Source organism: Astyanax mexicanus, chromosome 11 (assembly GCF_023375975.1).
Source record: "Astyanax mexicanus isolate ESR-SI-001 chromosome 11, AstMex3_surface, whole genome shotgun sequence".
Lineage (NCBI taxonomy): Eukaryota > Metazoa > Chordata > Actinopteri > Characiformes > Acestrorhamphidae > Astyanax > Astyanax mexicanus.
The window spans coordinates 2023075-2044212 of record NC_064418.1 but is presented as its reverse complement, the minus strand read 5'-3'; the positions used below and the strand labels follow the sequence as shown (position 1 = coordinate 2044212).

At 36.2% G+C, this 21138-nt stretch overlaps 1 protein-coding gene across 2 annotated transcripts in view; it reads right to left on the bottom strand.

Moving 5' to 3' along the window:
- Positions 1–549: 549 nt before the first annotated feature.
- The window catches only part of sytl5 (synaptotagmin-like 5), a 30996-nt gene continuing 10407 nt past the window's right edge, over positions 550–21138 (bottom strand). The window contains exons 4-17 of one of the 2 annotated variants that reach the window (XM_022665662.2): positions 20224–20339; positions 19800–19923; positions 18512–18614; positions 18278–18407; positions 17068–17168; positions 16733–16810; positions 14127–14192; positions 13073–13251; positions 11865–11967; positions 8437–8598; positions 8213–8321; positions 6571–6700; positions 5493–5701; positions 550–4469 (exon numbers count right to left, since the gene is read on the bottom strand). In XM_022665662.2, coding sequence (XP_022521383.2) covers positions 4327–4469; positions 5493–5701; positions 6571–6700; positions 8213–8321; positions 8437–8598; positions 11865–11967; positions 13073–13251; positions 14127–14192; positions 16733–16810; positions 17068–17168; positions 18278–18407; positions 18512–18614; positions 19800–19923; positions 20224–20339 — 1753 coding nt within the window. In that variant the 3' untranslated portion in view covers positions 550–4326. The remainder of the gene's footprint in view (positions 4470–5492; positions 5702–6570; positions 6701–8212; positions 8322–8436; positions 8599–11864; positions 11968–13072; positions 13252–14126; positions 14193–16732; positions 16811–17067; positions 17169–18277; positions 18408–18511; positions 18615–19799; positions 19924–20223; positions 20340–21138) is intronic. The other variant, XM_022665663.2, reaches the window with a different exon arrangement.

Below are 21138 nucleotides of genomic sequence, written 5' to 3'. Positions count from 1 at the left end.
ACAGAAAAATGCTGAAAAAGTTTTATTTTGGTTTTAACATTTTTTTTATATACTTGGTTAATAATATTTACTTGTCTGTGCTTGGTGCCACTATTATTATGTCAACATGTGAATTGTGCATATATATAGTTATTTAAAAAAATCAGTTATTTTGAAAATGATTTTAGTTTAGATTTTGCCAGTCTTTGCTTTTCATTTTTTCTTTGCATTTTATTTTTGCTTTCAAAAACGAGCAAAAATCTTTAGTAGCAAAATCCACAAAAACAAAAATAAAAGACTGACAAAATCTAAACTAAAATTATTTTTTAAATAACTACAAAGAACCTTTTTTCCTCCTTACAATTTGCAACATATACTTTTTCTTTTTGATTCTTCAATTTTTGATTGCAGATTTTTTTGGGGGGCTAAAACCTTTAATAATATTTACACTATTAGAACTTATTTTGTAATGCAAGTCATCAGATAGACCTGAGTAAACAGTTTTAGGTGAAGTGTAAATGTTAATCTCTTACAGAAATCCTCACAGGTACAGAAATAAATTCTCCAGAATCGAGTTTATACAGAATTTATTATTTCCAGTCTAGAGCTGAAGATGTTTATGAGTCTCATTGCTTATAGAAAACACATACATACTCTAAAATATACACAAACATACTTTAAACATGCTGTGAGTTTAACTGCTTTACAGTCAGGCAACAAAACACACATTGTTGTTTAACATACATTTAACATACAACAGTTATATTTTCCCTGCAGAAAGCCTTTTATACACAGTCCAGTCAGAACATTATGACCATGTTAAAGTCAGAGACTGAAGATCTGAATCTGTTGATGCACTGTTTTAGTTGGTCATCCTCTAGTTCTTCATCGGTGCCCACAGGACGCTGCCCACAGGACGCTGCCCACAGGACGCTGCACACAGGACGCTGCCCACAGGACGCTGCACACATAATGCTTTTCTACAAGATGCTGCCAACAGGATTCTGCCAACAGGACGCTTTCCAGAGGACGCTACCAAAGGGACGCTGCCCACACTGCCAACAGGATGCTTCCCTACATGACACTGGCAACAGGACACTGCCAACAGGACACTAACCACAGGTTGCTGCCCACAGGTAATTTCCAACATGATGGTGCCAACAGGACACTGCCTACATTACACTTTCCTACATGATGCTGCCCACAGCATGTTTTTCTACATGACCCTACCAACAGGACACTGCCCACAGGACGCTTTCCTGTACGATGCGACCAACAGTATGCTGCCCACAGGACACTTTCCTACATGACACTGCCAAAAGGACACTGCCAACAGAACGCTGCCCACAGGACGCTTCTCTATATGACTGTGCCCAGAGGACGCTGCCTACAGGACGCTTCCCTACATGATGCTGCCCACAGTATGTTTTCCTACAGGATGCTACCAACAGGACACTGCCCACTGGACACTTTTCTATATGACACTGCCAAAAGGACACTGCCAACAGGATGCTTCCCACAAGACGCTTCCCTACATGATGCTGCCCACAGCATGTTTTCCTACAGGACGCTGCTAACAGGTCACTTCCCTACATGACGCTGCCAGCAGGATACCGCCCACAGGATGCTTTCCTACATAATGCTGCCCACAGAAGAACCATTGAAGAACAGGATGAAAGGAAGATAATAAAATATGCAGAGAAACAGATACAGAACTACAGTCTGTAATTATTACAGAACTACAAAGTTCTCCTATATGATCAGTGAAGCTGAAATATGGAAAAGGTGAGCTGAAAAAAAGGGGAGGTGGTTATATACGACTGGACTGCGTAAAAAACTGCACATGTGATCATATCACCTGTTATTCTTTAAAAGTGACACCATGCGCTTTTTTAAGGCTTTCTGTAAGGAACAGGATTATCAGCTATAAAAGAGGAACACTCTAGTTTATGGAATCCTCATTTACCTCACAGTGACGTCATGACCGGAGCTACAGGAATATTCTAGAAAAGGGCTTTTTGAATTGCTTGTGCATTGTGCAAGAATATTCTAATATTATTATTTTTTCACTAAAGTATCCACATAAATGTCTTATTCTATCCTCTCAGAGGCTCAGAGCTCTGTGAAAATGAAACACCCCGGACGAGACTCGTTCCGTCTCACTGCTTCTGAACACGAGAACAGTCTGATCGGCTCATAATCGCTCCCTCAGGCAGACGGGGCTGGGAGTGGAGGAGCTCAGTGAAGTGTGCTTGATTTTAGTCTTATCACATGTAAACAGTACATGAAATAAACTCACTTAATCTGCAGAGATTCCCCTTTAAGATAATAGAGATTTACTCATTAAAGCACAACTGGATTCTTCTGTGTTTTTAGGTAGGGAAGTGGTAGGGATGCACCAAATATTTGGCAACCGAAAAAAAATAAAAAAATAAAAAAATAAAACAATAAAATAAAGCACTTTTAGTGTATGGGTGAATAAATCAATTAATCAATAATCAAAATAATTTTGGACAACACAATCAGAATGCAACCAGCTGGGATGCAAAAAATCTTTAGTCTATAATACATTATTTTAAACTTTTAATTGGAACCATGTAAATATATGTATGCTATGTAATTTAGAAAAAAAGTTTAAAATAAAAACCTGTAAAAAAATAAAAATAAAATCAAATGTGTTCAGTATTTAGCCAAACATTTTGTTTGGTTCTGGTTTCAACACAAAGTTTGCAAAAGTGGTGCATCCCTAGAAAGTAGTAATGAAAGTACATGTGCATTTCAATAAATTAGAATATCTTTGAAAAGGTCATATATATATATATATATATATATATATATATATATATATATATATTAAGTGTTTATTTATTTTATTATTGATGATAATGGCTTACAGCCAATGAAAACCCCCAAATCAGTGTCTCAGAAAATTTGAATATTATATAAGACCAATCGGCACTTTTTGCAATGTGGGCAGTGTACCAAATCCTGCTGGAAAATGAAATCTGCATTTCCATAAAGCTGCTCGTCAGAAGAGGGAAGCAAGAAGTGCTCTAAATTGTCTGGTAGACGCTGTGCTTACAAGCTTTATAGAGATGCAGATTTCATTTTCCAGCAGGATTTGGCACACTGCCCACACAGCCAAAAGTATCAATTGGTCTTATAACATAATATTCTAATTTTCTGTTACTGGTGGTTTTCATGAGCTGTGTGCCATAATCATCAACAATAAAATAAATAAACACTTAAAATACATGTGTGTAATTACTCTATGTAATTTGAGTTCACTGAAATAAATGAACTTTTTATGATATTCTAGTTTATTGATATGCACCTGTACCTTGTTGTGTATACCAGTACTTTACTCAGTAACTCTGTGTGCTTTTAATGGGATTCTTTGTGCATGGTACAGTATTCTTTTTATTATTCTATCAACGTTTATTTTTGGCCTTTAGACTATGTGCTTATTTTTAAGTTTACATTTGTGTTGTCTACAGCCATGGCACTGATGTGTGACATATTTCTATTTTGGCTGCTTGGTGTACATTTTATACCTTAAATCAAGTTGCGCAGTGTTTCTAACATTTACATGAACCTTTATTTGATTGCAGACAGTATAATCCCAAAATAATTCATTTTATCTGGTCAACATTTTTATTTATTTATTAATATACTTGGACTGGCTTGCCTGTAGATCTGAATCTTTTACTTTAGAAAATTTGTGGAGAATTATTAAATAAAAAAGTGACAATGATGACCCTGATGATGTACTGTTGCTTAAGGCGTGTTTGCAAGGAAGAATAGGACAAAATAAAAGCAGGAATTGCTTAATTATATGGTATCCTCAGTGCTAAAACTTGTAGATCTTGTAGTGCAGGCTTTAAATGCAAGCATGGATGTTCATATTAATAAATGATATAAAGTCAAACAGACAAATGAAGAAATATTTTTGGATCATACTGTCTGCAATCAAATCTATAATTATTTTTTAAATAAAATTTAGTAGCATTTTTTATATACGTGTATTTTTCTTACTGTCCCAGTCTGTTCTGTATGGGGTGTATACTGGATGTTGAGTAAAGATGCAGGTCTGTGATTCAGTAGACGATGACAGTGTGTGGTCATGCGTATAAATATCAGTCAGTCTATGCAGTGGTTGGTCTAGAGGACTAATACAGTCTACTGTGTGCTTGTGTGTGTGTATATTTGTGATCATGTTGATTGTGTGTGTGTGTGTGTGTGTGTCCGAGTGTGTGAGTGTGTATGCGAAGGGCACTTTTCTCTTTAAGGTGTTTCAGGGTAGTAAGTTTAACAGGTACTGCAGGATCTCTCCACCCTGATCCGTCTCTACGCCTTTCTCTTGGCCATGCTGGACCTCAGCATCAGCGTGCACTCCTGAGGTACCTCCGGGTTGTCAATCATGCGCTGCCATAATCGCTGCTCCTCCCCGTATGAATCGTTCCAGTCTACCTCCTTCCCGTAGCTCAGACCTGCGGGTCAGAGTCAGTCAACAACGAGCATAAAAAAAAAGTTTTTTTTCAGACTCACAAGCAGTATCATGGACAAGAACACAAGTTTATTTAATAAGCTACTCAGAATTCTATTCCATTTGGAGAAGGGTGTGTTGTACCTGGGGAGGTGGGTAATAAAATTATTACTAGAGTTTCTCTGTGATTTTAGGATTTGATTTTCCATGGAAAGGAAAATATAGTTTACGACTAGCCTTAATCCCGGTCCAGAAAACTGCTTTAGACAAGCTAACGGATTAATCAGCATGACCTTTATGATTATATATTAAAAATATGATTTTTATTATAAGTTAAGTTGTAGTTTGTAATAAATGTAAAAGAGAATTAAAGTAACAACTAGAAAAGTGCATTTCATGAAGAAAACACAGCAGAAACTGCTTCCACCGTTCGCTATGATGGTTTCAATGATGTTGATAAGGTGTTGCTATGATGTCTGTGGTGGTTGTTAAGGTGTTGCTAAGCAGTTGCCAGGTGGTTGCGAAGGTGTTGCTAAGCAGTTTCTTTGGTAGTTGTTAAGGTGTTTTGGTGGTTGCTAAGGTGTTACTATGGTATCTGTGGTGGTTGCTAAGCAGTTGCTAGGTGGTTGCTAAGGTGTTACTATGGTATCCTTGGTTGTTGCTAAGGTGTTGCTAAGCGGTTGCTAAGATGTTGCTATGGTGTCTGTGTTGGTTGCTATGTAGTTTATAAGTGGTTACTAAGGTGTTGCTAAGTGGGTGCTTAGGTTTTGCTAAGCGGTTGCTAGGTGGTTGCTAAGGTGGTGCTACGGTGTACATGGTGGTTGCTACAGTGTTGCTAAGCATTTTCTAGGCAGTTGCTAAGGTGTTGCTATGATATCCGTGGCGGTTGCTAAATTGTTGCTAAGTGGATACTAAGGTGTTGCTAAGTGGTTACTAAGGTGTTGCTAAGGTTTTGCTACGGTATTTGTGGTGTTGCTAGGTGGTTGCCATGGTATCCGTGGTGGTTACTTTGTTGTGAGAGACTCACCAGTTCCAGCTCCTAGACGGACTCCTCCCAGGAAGACGTTGCTGGCGAGCGGCTCCTTGTCCCAGACGGTGAGCTCCAGACAGACGCTGTCCAGGTCGGTGTGCTGGAGGCCGCAGTAGGTAAAGGTGTGATTCCAGCGCGGGTTCACCGAGCGCTTCACTACTGCTGTTTTGTGCTTTGTACTCTTCTTATCATCAGGCAGAAGATACCTAGTCATACATGAGAATATACCTTTACAAACATGATCTGCAGATACAAAAATAAAGAGAGCACTTCAGTTTCTGAATCAGTTTCTCTGATTTTGCTATTTATAGGTTTATGTTTGAGTAAAATGAACATTGTTGTTTTATTCTATAAACTACAGACAACATTTCTCCCAAATTACAAATAAAACTATTCTCATTTAGAGCATTTATTTACAGAAAATGAAAAATAGCTGCAATAAAAAAGATGCACCAAATCAATATTTGGTGGAATAACCCTGGTTTTTAATCACAGTTTTTTTTTTCATGCATCTTGGCATCATGTTCTCCTCCACCAGTCTTACACACTGCTTTTGGATAACTTTATGCTGCTTTACTCCTGGTGCAAAAATTTAAGCAGTTCAGTTTGGTGGTTTGATGGTTTGTGATCATCCATCTTCCTCTTGATTATATTCCAGAGGTTTTCAATTTGGTAAAATTGAAAGAAACTAATCATTTATAAGTGCTCTCTTAAATTTGTCTTTTGACACTGGAAAAGCTTTAAAAAACAGACAGAACTTTAATTAGCTAAATAAGCAAAAATTGGTGTATTTTTCTTTATTGTTTCTTTCAAAAATTAAGGATATTTGTTGGAGTAACTGCTTCATTGTGCCAATAGGTATGAGTTTATCTGCTTAAGAGAGCTGTATTTCTTATGGACTAGACAAGCAGCTTAAAGTAGCCGAATGTAATAATTAGAAGCAGTGTCCAGTGTATAAGATCTAATTAGGGAGTATATTTGTGTGTGTGGGTGGGGGGGGTACATTATAAGTTTGAAAGCTTGTGTGTGTGTGTGTGTCGTGTGCATGTGTGTGTTTGTACTTGACAGGTCTTACCCTTTAACAAAAGGATCAGAGGACCCTGATTTGACAGCTGTCAAGTTCTTGGCTTCTTTAACCAGCAGCTCTACCATCCCTCCTTTTGGCAGAGTGATGCTCTTCTTCCCTTTCAGAAATCCCTTCTTCACTGAGAGAGGACACATCATCATTAGCTCTGACAGCGCTGAAGCACTAAAGCACTTTCACCAACAAAACAACAGATCCAATCTGTATTCACACACACCACAACTATATAAATACATATATAGAATAATTGATTATTATAAACTTGCTGGCAACAAATGTGATTAAACCCCTAAGTGAAAATGGCCCAATTTTTTGGCCATTTTCCCTCCTCAATATCATGTGACATGTTAGTATTAGAAGATCAAAAGTGTAAAAAGTGTGTTAAATTTGATGTTATCTCTCTATCTCTCTCTTTCATACTGGTCACTGGATGTTCAACATGGCAACTCACGGCAAAGAAGTCTCTGAGGATGTGAAAAATAAACGGGCCCATTTAAAGCAACTGAGCAAAATCATGAGTTATATTGAAATATGTACTTATGCCCTATATCAAATGTTTCAGAACTGCAGACATGTTTTTTTTTATCGTTTTGAACTTTAGGCATAAGACTTTTAAACACGCTCTTTCTGTATCTCCAGAATCAGCTCGCCCACCAATCAGCTCAGAGTAGCAGTAATGCTAGTGCTTTACAGGGTAAAACCTGCAAGGCTTATACGCTTTAGTTTCTTTTTTTAGTACATTTCATTATTCTACTTTCTAAACTTTATACACTTAGAACAATTACTAGTAGTTTATTATTACCGTAGTTTATTATATTTTTTAATATTTTACGTTTTTAGCTTTTAGTTCCATTCACCCCCCTATTAATAGAGGACTCACTCACAAGCTCCCTCTAGAGTTTAAAAGTAATTTACTGATATAACAGGGGGGCAGAAGTGGTCAGACTCTATATTAATGACTCTGGTGATGCAGAAGATGTGTTTTGGACCCGTGGTTCTCTCCTCAGTCTGAGATCCCATTGGCAGTATGTACCTACTGCCATTGACTCCCAGTCACTGACTGAGTCAGATATCTAGCATGCCAAATATTTTCCTTTGAGCATTTTGTCGATCAACTCAAAAAGCCCTTGGCGAATGAATAACTGGGCTACAATTGTGTAGTGTGAACCTGAAATTGGGGATAAATTCACTTTTGTTGCCAGTGGTTTTGTGTTATAGAATGTGCTTTTTCAAGTCTTGTCATCTTCTCATCTTCTTGTCATCAGGCAGAAGTTACCTACAGTCATGCATGAGAATACGCCTTCATAATTCATATAATCTGCATATACATCTGTTATTTTATAGCAATTTGTGTGACACTGGAAAAGCTTTAATGAACACAGAGATATTAAAAATAAGCTAAATAAGCATCGATTCAGAAATCAAATTTTACTCCTCTGCTGCAGATCAACAATGAAGCCATTCAGGAACCTCTAATGATCTAATTAGACGTATGTAGCCACTAATCCCGATTCCCAGTCACTGACTGAGTCAGATATCTAGCATACCAAATAATTAAGTTTTCTCCCCTAATTATGAACAATCCTACTGAAGAAAACACTGAGTAAACCAGTAAACAGTTTATGTTCTGTACCTTGTATCTGGTCAAGTGGCAGTGAGAGATTCCTCTCAGCAGGAATGTACTTCAGAACCACGGTCAGCTCTCCTTTATACTGAATCATCGAGTCTACAGAGCCCTCGGCCTGAAGGAGACACGACATCAGAGAACACATCAGATTACTGATGCACCATTAGTCACACACTCGTTTAGTACTGTGTGTGTGTGTGTGTGTGTGTGTATGTGTGTGTGTGTCTCACCCTGGGCTGGAGGGCAAACCACTCCTCTATCTGAGTATCAAACTCCCAGGAGTCAAAGGTCAGCTCGGTCTCCCCGAGGAAGCTGTTGTGTCCGAATCGGTCATGATGCCACACAGACACCTGCAGAGTGCGCGTCTCCAGCTGAGAGTGACTCACTACGTACTACACAACAAAAAGAGTGACACAAAGAGAGAGCTTGTTGGAATAGATTATGATGATATATTTTTATATCCTGATAAAGAAATACAGGAGTTGGACAATGAAACTGAAACACCTGGTTTTAGAGCACAATAATTGATTGTGGTGACGGACAGTTCTGGTGGAAACAGGAGAGTTGAGGTGCACATTGAATTCTGCGTGATTTGATCAGCCGTGGTTTTATGTTTTTTGGATACAATCCGGGTTAGCACCCGAACATCCCTTTCAGACAGCTTCCTCTTACAGCGTCCACAGTTAATCCTGTTGGATGTGGTCTGTTCTTCTTGGTGGTATGCTGACACTACCCTGGATACCGTGGCTCTTGATGCATCACAAAGACTTGCTGTCTTGGTCACAGATGCTCCAGCAAGACGTGCACCAACAATTTGTCCTCTTTTGAACTCTGGTATGTCTCCCATAATGTTGTGTTCATTGTAATATTTAGAGCAGAACTGTGCTCTTACCCTGCTAATTGAACCTTCACACTCTGCTCTTACTGGTGCAATGTGCAATTAATGAAGATTGGCCACCAGGCTGCTCCAATTTAGCCATGAAACCTAAAATCCCACACTAAAATGACGACAGGTGTTTCAGTTTCATTGTTTTATTGTTTATTGTAGGTCTGCAAAAAAAATTCTAATTAACATGATTTATCACTGACCCAGGACTCGTTGGTCAATAAGCCAATCAGATGTATTTGGTGTGTAACAGATGCTTCTTTAGTTTACAGCAGGATGTGCTACAATTATCTCTTATCACTTATTGATTAGGAGACACACTCTACACCTTATGGAGCAAATCTATCACCATCAGTTTGCTCATTAGGAGCCCAGGCCTGGATTCCAATTATTCACAAGAGAACAGCACAATGAACTGATAAACCAATCAATAGAATTGTTTACAACCATCTTACCAATCAAAATTCAATACTTTCAATTAAGCAATAATACACAAAAGGGAGTGCTATAACCTCGAGTGTATTAATGTGATTATGCCACAGTTCCATTATCACAGTTTTTATTGAAAGATTTTAAAGAGTTAAAGAGGAGGAGAAAATAGGTCCTGTTTGGTTATAAACACTCCGCCAGTTAAAATAGTTCTATTGCTGCTCTGTTTGTAGCTATACGCTGTTTGGCTTGTAAGCGCTGCATCTGCTTGCTAGGTTACCTGTATGCGGTGGAGTAATACATGGAGAGCCTTGGTTTCAGTGCATTACCGGCTGATAACGGCACTCATAGAACATAGCCTCTCAGCCAATCACATTGCAGGGTAAGAATTAACTGTGTTTAAATTGCAAATAATCTAAGCTTTTCACACTGTATTGGAAAATAAAATGATTTGTTTGTGCAAATCAAATTAATATCTTTTTGATATTAATTTAAAAAATGCCCAAATTTGAAAAATGCAAAAAATGAGAGGGCTAGTTTGGTAGGGGCACTGGGTGATGTATGGGTTTAGATTGGCTAAGCTGCAGCAACAGCAGTGTGCCTCTGATAGCGGTGAAGATTTTGTAGCAGGTTAAGCTATTATTTCCATATTTATGCATCTAAAACGACAACCCAGTGTTTGTTATCTCACATTTAAAATTAAATAAGCAGATTACATAGCAAACATCTTATGTCTTAAGCTTTGGGTCGACTACATAACTTTAAAAAACATCGCAGATTTTGTACAGACTGGGTATCTTACACTTACTGACTGAGTTTCCTGATTTTGAAGGAAAATATATAAATCGAGTCGCAGAGAATTCTGTGGAGGATACTCAACATGCAGAGGCAGAGGATGGCTTATTATTATTTATGTTCCACCTTAAAAGTGCAACAGTGCAGGAACTGTATAAAAGTGTAGCTGTTGCACTATTTAAAGGTGCATCATCAAATTTTAAATTAAGACATTAAGTATTGCCCCAAATACCATAATACTTTATTCTCTCTCCATCTGAAGAAAAGTCTGCAGACTACAGTCAACCAGCACAGACTTATTTAAACTGTTAAAATTCAGGTTTTGAGCTGACTGACTGCATCAGAAATGAGTGGTAAATCAACTTCTACCTTTAAATAATGTCTCCAATCTTTCTGAACTTAAGCTATTGCTGAATTAACTTTGATAAACCAACTGAATACATCAGATGCTGAATAAGAAACAGAAGAAAAGGTAAGTAAACGCTAAGCAAACCCCTCTATTACCTTGATTAAATCATTACTATTGAAATGTAGTCTGTCCAAAAAAATGGGCACTAGTTGAAAAGCATAGGACAGATTATTCAAAAGTAGAACTTTTTAATACAAATGCAAAAACACGCCAAAACTTCATCCCAACTGGTGATTAATATCGAAAGCACCGGCCGAAATGTCTCAGTACTAATGAGTACCGAAAAGTCAAAAAGATTTGGTGCTCTACTCTGCCTAACCCTGTTTTAAAAAGAAATGTATAAATCAATACGCGTAGTGAAAATATTTGTAGTTTCAGCACAAGCAATGATTTTTGTTCTTAATAAAGTGCTACAAACATGCTTACTGTTGGTTCCAATAAGATCCAGAAAGATGGATTCTCTCATGGTGACAGTATGAGAATAAGATTACTCATGTTGGCTGTTAAATAAATACGTTGTGTGAGAATAACTATCGCTTTTTTGTATTTTTTGGTTACAGTTTAGAAAAAGGTATTAAAAAAAGGACTGTTTGGGTATCGGTACTAAATTCAAGTACCCATTCAAGTATGGTATATGTATCGAAAATTTTACAACAATACCTGGCACTAATCCCAACTGTGAAGCATGGTGAAGGAAGCCTTGTGCAACACAACCTCAAGCTAAAGAGATACTGAGTAATGCAACAAGAAAATGACCTAAAGCAAACAAGTAAATCAGCTGAACTAAAGCATGGTTGAACTTGCCTATTTGAGTCCTGAGCTTAAGAATATCAGGATGTTGTGGCGTGACCAGAAGCTGGTAGCACATCTCACACCTCTTTAAAGTCTCACATGGTGTAAATGATACTTGTGGGCTACAGGAAACGTTTGATGAAGGTGATTGCTTCTAAAAAAAGATTTACAGGAAGTTCGATAGTGATCAGAGAATAGTTTTTACAGCAGCAGGCTGGGTCTCCAGTCCAGGTCTGATGAAAACACACATTGCTTTGCTAGTTAGCAGTGCAGAACCAGGCACTGTAAAAGACTGTAAACTGTAAAATAATAAATAATTAAATAATAATAAAGCTTTTTTTTCTCACCCTTAAGTTGTCATTGAAGACTGGATTGGTCGTGTTGTTTTTAATGCTGGTTTTCCTTTTGCTCTGGCGGGATTTGTCTGGTAAAAGATACGTTTTGACATATCTGCAAAACATAAACACACAGACATACACCAAAATATGAATTATTACACATATAGTGATCTGATTTTAGCACAGGTAAACCTAAAATTCTTTGTTTTAAGAATTTTGTTCGTTTTTTAGACCCAGAACTGTATGCACCAGGTTTGGTTGAGTAAATTTAATAATTAATTAGTAATCATTAATTATTAATTAGTAATGTAATTGAAATGCTTTAGTTACTTTTTGATACTTTATCTATACTATATTTTTAAGTTATATATTGCAATTCAGAAACATATAGAAACATATAGTTAAATTTACATCCCAGTCTACACCACGCAATTTAATTTCTACATGAATCAATTTTGTGTCCTTTCAGAGTTTGATTGACTGTTGCCCTGCCCCAGCTGAAATAAGAGATTCTGATTGGTTATATTTCTGAGTTTGACTCTTTGTTGTTCTGTCTACAGCTCAAACAGAGACTCTGATGCTGATCATTTTAACTTTTAGTTACAGACAGCCTGTAACTGTTTTAGTTTATCCTTTTACCTTTGATCTATTTTGTCTTTTTATTTATTGAATTTTCTGTTTTACTTTTTAGCCTTTTATTTTATTTTATTTATTGTTTTCCTTGTTTACTTTTGGCCTATTTTATCCTTTTATTTATTTTTTATTGTATATATTTATTTATATTTATTATTCTAATTATTTATCTCTTTATTTTATTGCTTTACATTTTATCCTTTTATTCTGAATTATTTATTGATTTCTTCTTAATTAAATCTTACGTTACATTAAATCTTGCTTGTTTTTACAATGCTTTTACTACTATTTAATTTTGATCGTTTTCTTTTATGAAGTTCCTTATTTTAGCTTTTACCTGATTAAATATTTGATTTTAATTTTCATTTTAATTTATTATTTTTTTCAGTTCCTTTAATTTTGTAAATGCTCGGCTGAATTGAAAACGAGGGCTACCCTCAATTTCACAAATTTATTGATTGATTAATTAATGAACTGTGTATACATCACTTGTGTGTTGGTTTATGTACAGTATAGGGACATATATATGGGTGTATATATACGTGTGTGTGTAAGTGGATGGGTGTACACATGCAGGCTCTTACGGGTCAGTGCGCTGCTTCCTCTCATCCCCAGTTGCTAGGCAGCGGCACTCTCGCACCAGAACATTGAGTGCTCCTGTTTTATAGCTGTAGGAGATGTTCAGCAGGATCTCTCCAGAAACACGTGCGTTTCCATAGTCACCTGTCTCACTGTACACACTCATCATACTGTTCAGGCTGCTCTGTAGAGAGAGGACACAACACCTTTAACAGGCTGTGTGTGTGTGTGTGTGTTTGACTATTAACACTGATTAAAAACTGCATTAAATGTGAATATAATGTGATTTCTACCTGATTCAGATACCTATTTACTCTAACAATTCCAGCCAGACGTTGATCATCACGATCATTACCACCCACTGCACTGTCTACTTTGGGTGGTAATGCCCTTTATAATTTATTAATCCCATCAATCTGGTACCTACTATCAGGCCTCATTCAAACTACAGACTAGTAGCTCTCCAGCCCAGAGGGTTGTTGAACCCAATTGCAGAACAGTTGATCTCAAAGCAGGTAAATTCAAGAAGAAATGAAAAAAAAAAAAACTCAGACAGGATCGAACCTGTATCTTTAGGGTTGTGGTACAATACACTACCACTATCCCGGCTAGTGAATTGGGACACAGCCGGGCAAAAATGTCCTCATAAGGAGATAGAGAGCCCAAGAATGGGTGGAAAAACGAGAATGGGTGGCCGAGCGCGACAGAGAGAGAGAAGGGAGGATTGTAAACAAAAGCTCACCAGAGAGTCATTTTATTTATTATTTTTGTAATTATTGTTCATTCAACCTATAGTTCAAACAACCTCATGGGCCAGATGTTTCATGCTTCTTAAATCTTCTTAAATTCAGTTGCTAAATAAGACACAGTGATAACCTCTGTACTATGATTCCAAACTGGAATAATTTAATGATATATTTGTATATTAGCATGAATATGAAGGAGGTACAGCAGGCAGTATTATAGCAGTGTTATAGACAGACACAGAAAAAAAGGACATATATATACAGTACATATATAAAGCAAGCAAACACAGACACACATAAAGAAGGCACTCACAGTCTCTGCATCGGAGTCAGGTACATTAAGGAAGCTCCACTTTCGCTCTGAGCGTGGAGTGGAAGACTGGAAGGGGTTAAGGGGCGAAAGAAATGGAAAAGGGACAGATTGAAAGCAGAAAGAATAAAGGACAGTATAAAAAAGGGCAAGAAAGAGTGAATGTCTAAGACTATAGTGACAGAGAATAGAAGAGTATGTTCCTTTGGCCACTGAATTTTCATTTCGTTTCATTTTTTGGTTTTGTTGGAGTCTGTTAACGGTTTAATTGATGCTTTAAAAGTCTATAAACATAATATAACATAATAGCTGATGCCATACTGAGAGTTAAGAAAAGTCCCAGTCATATTTTAACCACAAATCTAACCTTAAAATATGCATATATATTAATCTGATAAATCAAAAATTTTATATTGATTTTATAAATTATAAAAAAATGTACTTAGCCAGACATAATTTCTACTGAATGAGACAGGGAACGCAAGTTCTGCTTCATAGACCATTACACACTACTGGGATAAAGTGCAATTGGGAGCAGCATTATCTAGGTATTATTTAAGATAGAACTGACACGATAATGTATATTTAAAAAATAAAATAAAATAAAACATAACTGCTACTGATTTGGTTTCAAGGTCATTTTTTTTTATTATTACATAATCAGACTGATACGGAGCCTCTGAAGGGACATGGTGTATTTTTATTTTTTTGTGGTGAGCACCAAAGAGTAAGTGGTGAGCACCACTTACTAAGTAGTGCTCACCACTAAGTATGTATTTTACATAAAAAAATACACCACATTCCTTAAAGGGCTCGGTAGACTGATTCTAATTTTTAGACAAAAAAAAAATGTGAACGAACAGAATCAAAAATCAGAATTGACCCAATTTTCCATTGTGTTCAATCACCATTTTTGAAATGATTAATTTAGATTTTTTTTGTCATTTAGATAATTACAATTTAGATGCCATCAACTCAAAACCTGAACATTGTAATATTGTTGACAGTTTGTTACACTGATTCATCAGCGTTTTTGATCATTTTATCTATTTTTATATATTAATATTTTAATTTCCTGGTCTGTAAAGCACTTTGTGAGTTCTTTTAGGAAAAGTGCTATATAAATAAAGATTAATTACTTCCTTAGTTACTTCCTTACCTACTTAAAAAAGCAAGGGCACTGAAAAAGCAGCATGATACAGGATTTAAGTCAGTGATCCTCATATAATATATAATATTACAGCATCTTAACCCACTAGAGCTCATGTAGACTATACTATCCACTATACACTTTTTAAATAATATAATATAAATCACATTATCAAATGCACATGGACCAATTAGCAAGTCCAATTTTACATATTTCCTTTTTTCTCCTGAATGAGTTTCTCAAACCTTTCCTTATGTAAGAGTGTGACATTTCTCTTCTTACAGTAAAAGCTTTCCTTATAATTCTACCTCTGTCTACTTCATCTCCTCCCATTAGAGTTGAATACGGCTCAGTGCCTGGAGCAAAATGACTCACTTAACATTTACAGACTACAGAGAGCACTACAGATTTCACTTCAGGAGCTCTTTATCAGCTCAGCAGTCTGCAGCAGTATCTTATCCCTCAATTTTAAATAATAATTCATATTTTACGAGTGTGTGAGTGTACGTTAGGATTGTATTTGCAGGGTTGTGTGTGTGTGTGTGTCTCTGTCTGTTAAAGGAAATTGAAGTGCCTGTGCTTGTATCAGGAAGGAGCGAACAAATATACGGGTTAATGTAAACACACACATATATGTTACAGACTACAGACACACCTACACGCTGTAAGCATACAGACAGTACATACAATAGTGCATATAATAGTCTACAAACTGTGTGTGAGTGTGTGTGTGTGTGTGTGTGTGAGGGAGTGAACATATAGTGAGAGTTATATGTGTGTATGTATGTCTAAATGTGTGTATTTTTTTTAAATTGTGGTTGGTGTGTTGCAGTGGATAACACCACCCTCTGCTAGTGAGCTAACTACCACTTAATGCCATAAATGTAAATATACTATATATATATAGTATATATATAGCTCTGGAAAAAATGAAGAGAGCACTTCAGTTTCTGAATCAGTTTTTCTGATTTTGCTATTTATAGGTTTATGTTTGAGTAAAATGAACATTGTTGTTTTATTCTATAAACTACAGACAACATTTCTCCCAAATTCCAAATAAAAATATTCTCATTTAGAGCATTTATTTACAGAAAATGAGAAAAATTACGTAGAGCTTTCAGACCTCAAATAATGCAAGAAAACAAGTTCATATTCATAAAGTTTTAAGAGTTCGGAAATCAATATTTGGTGGAATAACCCTGTTTTTTAATCACAGTTTTTTCTTGGCATCACGTTCTCCTCCACCAGTCTTACACACTGCTTTTGGATTCAAGCAGTTCAGCTTGCTTGGATGGCTTGTGATCATACATCTTCCTCTTGATTATATTCCAGAGATATTAAATTTGGTAAAAACAAAGAAACTCATAAATTTTAAGTGCTCTCTTATTTTTTTCCAGAGCTGTATTTGTATATATATATATATATATTTGTATTTGTATTTGTGTAATAGTTGTAGTACCACAGACTGAGCGCTGCCGACGCTGCGGCTGGTTTTGTAGTGGGCAGACAGCAGGGCATCAATGTCCTCATCTGATTCCTACAACACAAAGATCAGCAAAACACTCTGAGTCAGGGCCTCAGCCAATCACATTAGCCTTTCAAATGTTATTACTCACTGATGTGATTATCATACTCTCTGCAACCAGATCACTTACAAGAAATCAGGCAGGTCTAGTCAGTTAAACACGGTTTAGATTTGTTTTAAGGGTATTTTAGCAAAGATTAGCCTGGAATTATCAGTTTTTGTTTAAGAGGTGTGTGTGTGTGTGTGTGTGTGTGTGTATGAATACATACTGCATCATTGAGTCCAGGAACTGAGTGGCAGCGACTGGGCAGAGAGTCATTAGCAAACCCCTCCCCTGGATTACTGAGGTCAAGCTCAGAGCGACTGCGGTCTACAGCAGATAAAGAGAGAGAGAAAAAAGAGAGAGAGAGAGAGAGAGAAAGAATTTCTTTAATCATCTGTCACTTTTTTTTATATTCATACATTATTTGGCTTAGTTCTGGGTGATTATGGCCTAAAAAAATCTTTGACTTTTTCACAAAAAAATCTGATTTTTGATAATAATCTAAATAATTATCGATTATTTTTAGAAATGTTAGGATTTATTTCTAGCTAAATATATGCTTTATCCCTCCAGGTGTTTGGAATGTTTAGAAAATATGCACGCGTTGGTCTGTGGGAGGCGCTAGTTACCAAGGTAAGATGGATAAACACTTCAGAAATTAGATAAAATGTCTTTGTAAAATCGCAATTACTCTATTTTGAAACTTACATAAAACTGTAATTCTAATTAACCTAATTAATTGAAAAATCGCTCAGCACAAATTTGGCACTAATTTAATAGAACTCTTCAAAATTAACCTTCAAAAAAAAAGATTTTACATTGACTTTCATTGAAGATGTTTTCTCTCTCCTGTAAAGTTGCCGAGTAGCATCACAGCGCTAACGCTCGGAGGAAAGCGCAGCGACTCGGTTCTGATACATCAGCTCACAGATGCAGCCTTGTGCTGATCCACATCACCCTAGGAGTGATGAGGGGAAAGAAAGAGCGACATCTACTGTACCCACCCAGAGAGAGCAAGGGCAATTGTGATCATAGTGGCAGCAATTTAAAGCCTTATTCACTTTAATCTGTTTTAAGTTGATCTGTTCCAGTACTTTTTCTCACAAGGAAATTGGGTGGGCTCCGATAAAATGTGGTATCTTCTGAATTCAGATATGTTAAATCAGTTAAAAAAGTAATATGATTTAATGTTAAAAAAAAACCTTTTCCTTATAGATAAAACTTTAAACTTTCACTTTAGTTATGACTGTTGTCACAGACAGAAATAGAAAGTCTTCTGTCTCAGTCAATAAAAAAGTTCTCTATATAAAAAAAGAAAAGGCTGGATGATGGATTGAGATCTTTCTTAAATCACAACATAGATATGCTGTCATATATTGACAAATATACTGCTGAAAACTGAAAAATAGAGTGGGATGGTGTTGCTATGGTGATACCTGATGAGAGGGAGGCTCTGGATACAGCGATGGAGGGCGTGGCTGAGTCTTTTCGGTTCTGCCCACCGCAGACCTTATCAGCAATACTGTCACTGCTGTGAAAACTGTACACACTCTCAGCCCCATCAGGCTGCACACACACACACACACACACACACACACACAGTAAATGTCTTTTGTGCTGTAGAAACAATGATTAGTTTGTGTGTTAAGCTCTAACAGACACATAATTACCCTTTTCCGTCCCTCGGCCTGAGCTGACAGTCGGTCTGGTTGTGGGCGCATGTTGTTGGGTGTTGTTGGACGTCCTGATGATTCTACAGCTAGTGATTTTATTCTAAGAAACACAGATTAAAATACAATTAATTAAAATTGACACCATTTTAATAGTCAAAAACAGACAAGACATATAGATGTGGTTCCCAGTTCAGGTACTAGCTCAATGTTCAGAGCCATATTGCTTTAAATACAGTTATTATTATCATTAGTAGTAGTTGTTATTGTGTGTGTGTGTGTGTGTGTGTGTGTGTTTTGCTTAATGCTTCAAGTTAATTTTCAAATTTCTTTAGATTTTTATAAAAAAATAAAGTAGTTTATTTTTTTACGTCAAAAGTACAAAATGTGTATTTGATCACTAACTTTATGTTAGATAATGTTTATTGGAAGAAATTAGGGTTATTTCTTTTATGATGTCACTTCCTGTTTTGGGTCACTTCCTGGGGGTTTTGGGAGCTGTTGTTCTGTTTGTCAGGAAGCTAGTCAAGCACATCCACCTCCATCTTTGTCAAACATTGTTAAGGCAATGACGTAGGTTCATCCAACAAAATGGTTTGTTAAGTTGGTTAAAAATGTATTGTGATTGAGTTGCGTAGGAAGCTAACGGCATGCTAACTTTTAGTCTCTGCTAACTGCTAGCTCTGTGTGTGCTAATGTTTCCAACTATGTACAATGTAATGTGTAATTAAGACAGAAAATGTCTTTTTGTGTCTTTTATTTACAGTTTTCACCTCAATGTTAATGAGGAAGAGTGTTAGTAAATGGTCACTCTACTGTTTAACTTGGTGTTTAGTCAGAGTTTCAACACACTGTATGAGAACATTACAGTGTGTGTTCTGTCTCTGACTTTATTTTATCTACGAGGTGGAGCAGCTACGTAGGTAGGAGTGTGTAATAGAGTGAAGGACAGTGAGAGATTAAACACAGTGTTTAAAAACTCCAGCAGCACTGCTGTATCTAATCCACTCACTGTACCAGCTCAACACACACTAACACCTCGTACACCACCACCATGTTAGTGTCACTTATTCACTTATCCTACTCACACAGACAAATCTAGCAATCATTTTCACCCAATGAGCTGTCTACTGTGGGTGGTAATGCCTTTTCAGGTGTATTCTATGTACACAAGTGACACTGTGGATGAAGGAGCATGTTTTGTATGTATTTTATTGTATGCATATTCCAGTATAAAGCCTGGGAAACACTTGAGTGGGCAAGACACCTAAAAAAAAATCATACTTACATTTTTTTCTTGCCTAAGCTCCGCCCCCCCACACTCTTCTCAGACTGGGGAGTGGGTGATCGCTCGGGCTGGGGTGTGCCAGTCTGGTTCGTACGAGACTGGTAAACCTTCCTTTGGGCAGATTCTCCAACAAGAACAGATAAATATAATGCAATTTAAATAGAATTGCCAATTTCTGACAGTTCTGACTATACTGATATTAAATAGACATATTGAATATGCAAAAAAATAAGTTCATACTGTAATAAAACCATTAAATATACACTGCCTGGCCAAAAAAAAAGGTCACACACTCTTATATTTTGTTGGATCGTCTTTAGCTTTGATCAAATTTTATTTACTTTTATTTTGGTCAGGCAGTGTATATGTGCCCTTCCACTCAGCAGAGCTGAGGGAGTGGTTAAATGTGGGGCAGGTGACTCACCTGGTGGACTGTTAAGTATGGACTGTTTGATTACGTCGCTGCTTGGAAGGGTCACGCGGTCAAAACGTTTCGCTCTTTCTTCCAGGAACCACTCCCCTGTGACCACCTTCAGCTCCCTAAAGAAAACACACACAGGTTAAATACCTAATAAAGCAATAAAGTCAGAATTATTATGGACTGTTATGTGTAAAATTCCCTAATTTCTTTCATTTAAAAATCTAAATCACAAAAAAGTTGTCAGCTGACACAGAATTTTAGGTATGTTTTCATACTTACTTCTATAAACCAGGGCAAAATCCCTGCATAGTTTTATTGACCTGTTTTTCATGTTTCAAATAATAAGTTTCCCACCCTCGCTGGAGATGAACCCTCCTATTGAATGAAGTCCTATTGGATGAAGTACTTGATCAAAATTGATCAATTGATTAACCTTTATTTTTACTCAGGAATACATTAAGGATGACCTAAGATGAGATAATAAATTAGAAATAGGGAGGAAAGAAATAATAATAATAAAAAATTAATCACCAAATTTATTTTGAATAAATAAATAAAAAAAAAAATTATAGTAAAAGTAAATTATAACATAAATGTAGCTGAGCCGAGAAAATAAATTAGAAATAGGACAAAAAATAAATAAATAATGAATAAATCAAATAAATCAAAAAATATATATATAAAAAATATAATTTTTATGGTGATTTTATTTAGATTTTCAAAAAAAAAAAAAAGAAAAAATGAAAAGAAAAAAAAAATCTAGATAAAATGACCATAAAACTTTAACACGTAAAGAATTTATAAAATATAAAAAAAAGAATAAAAATGATAAAATAATAATAATAATAATAATAATAATAATAATAATAATAATAATAATAATAAAAAACTAAGATCATAAGAATCAAAATAAAAAAA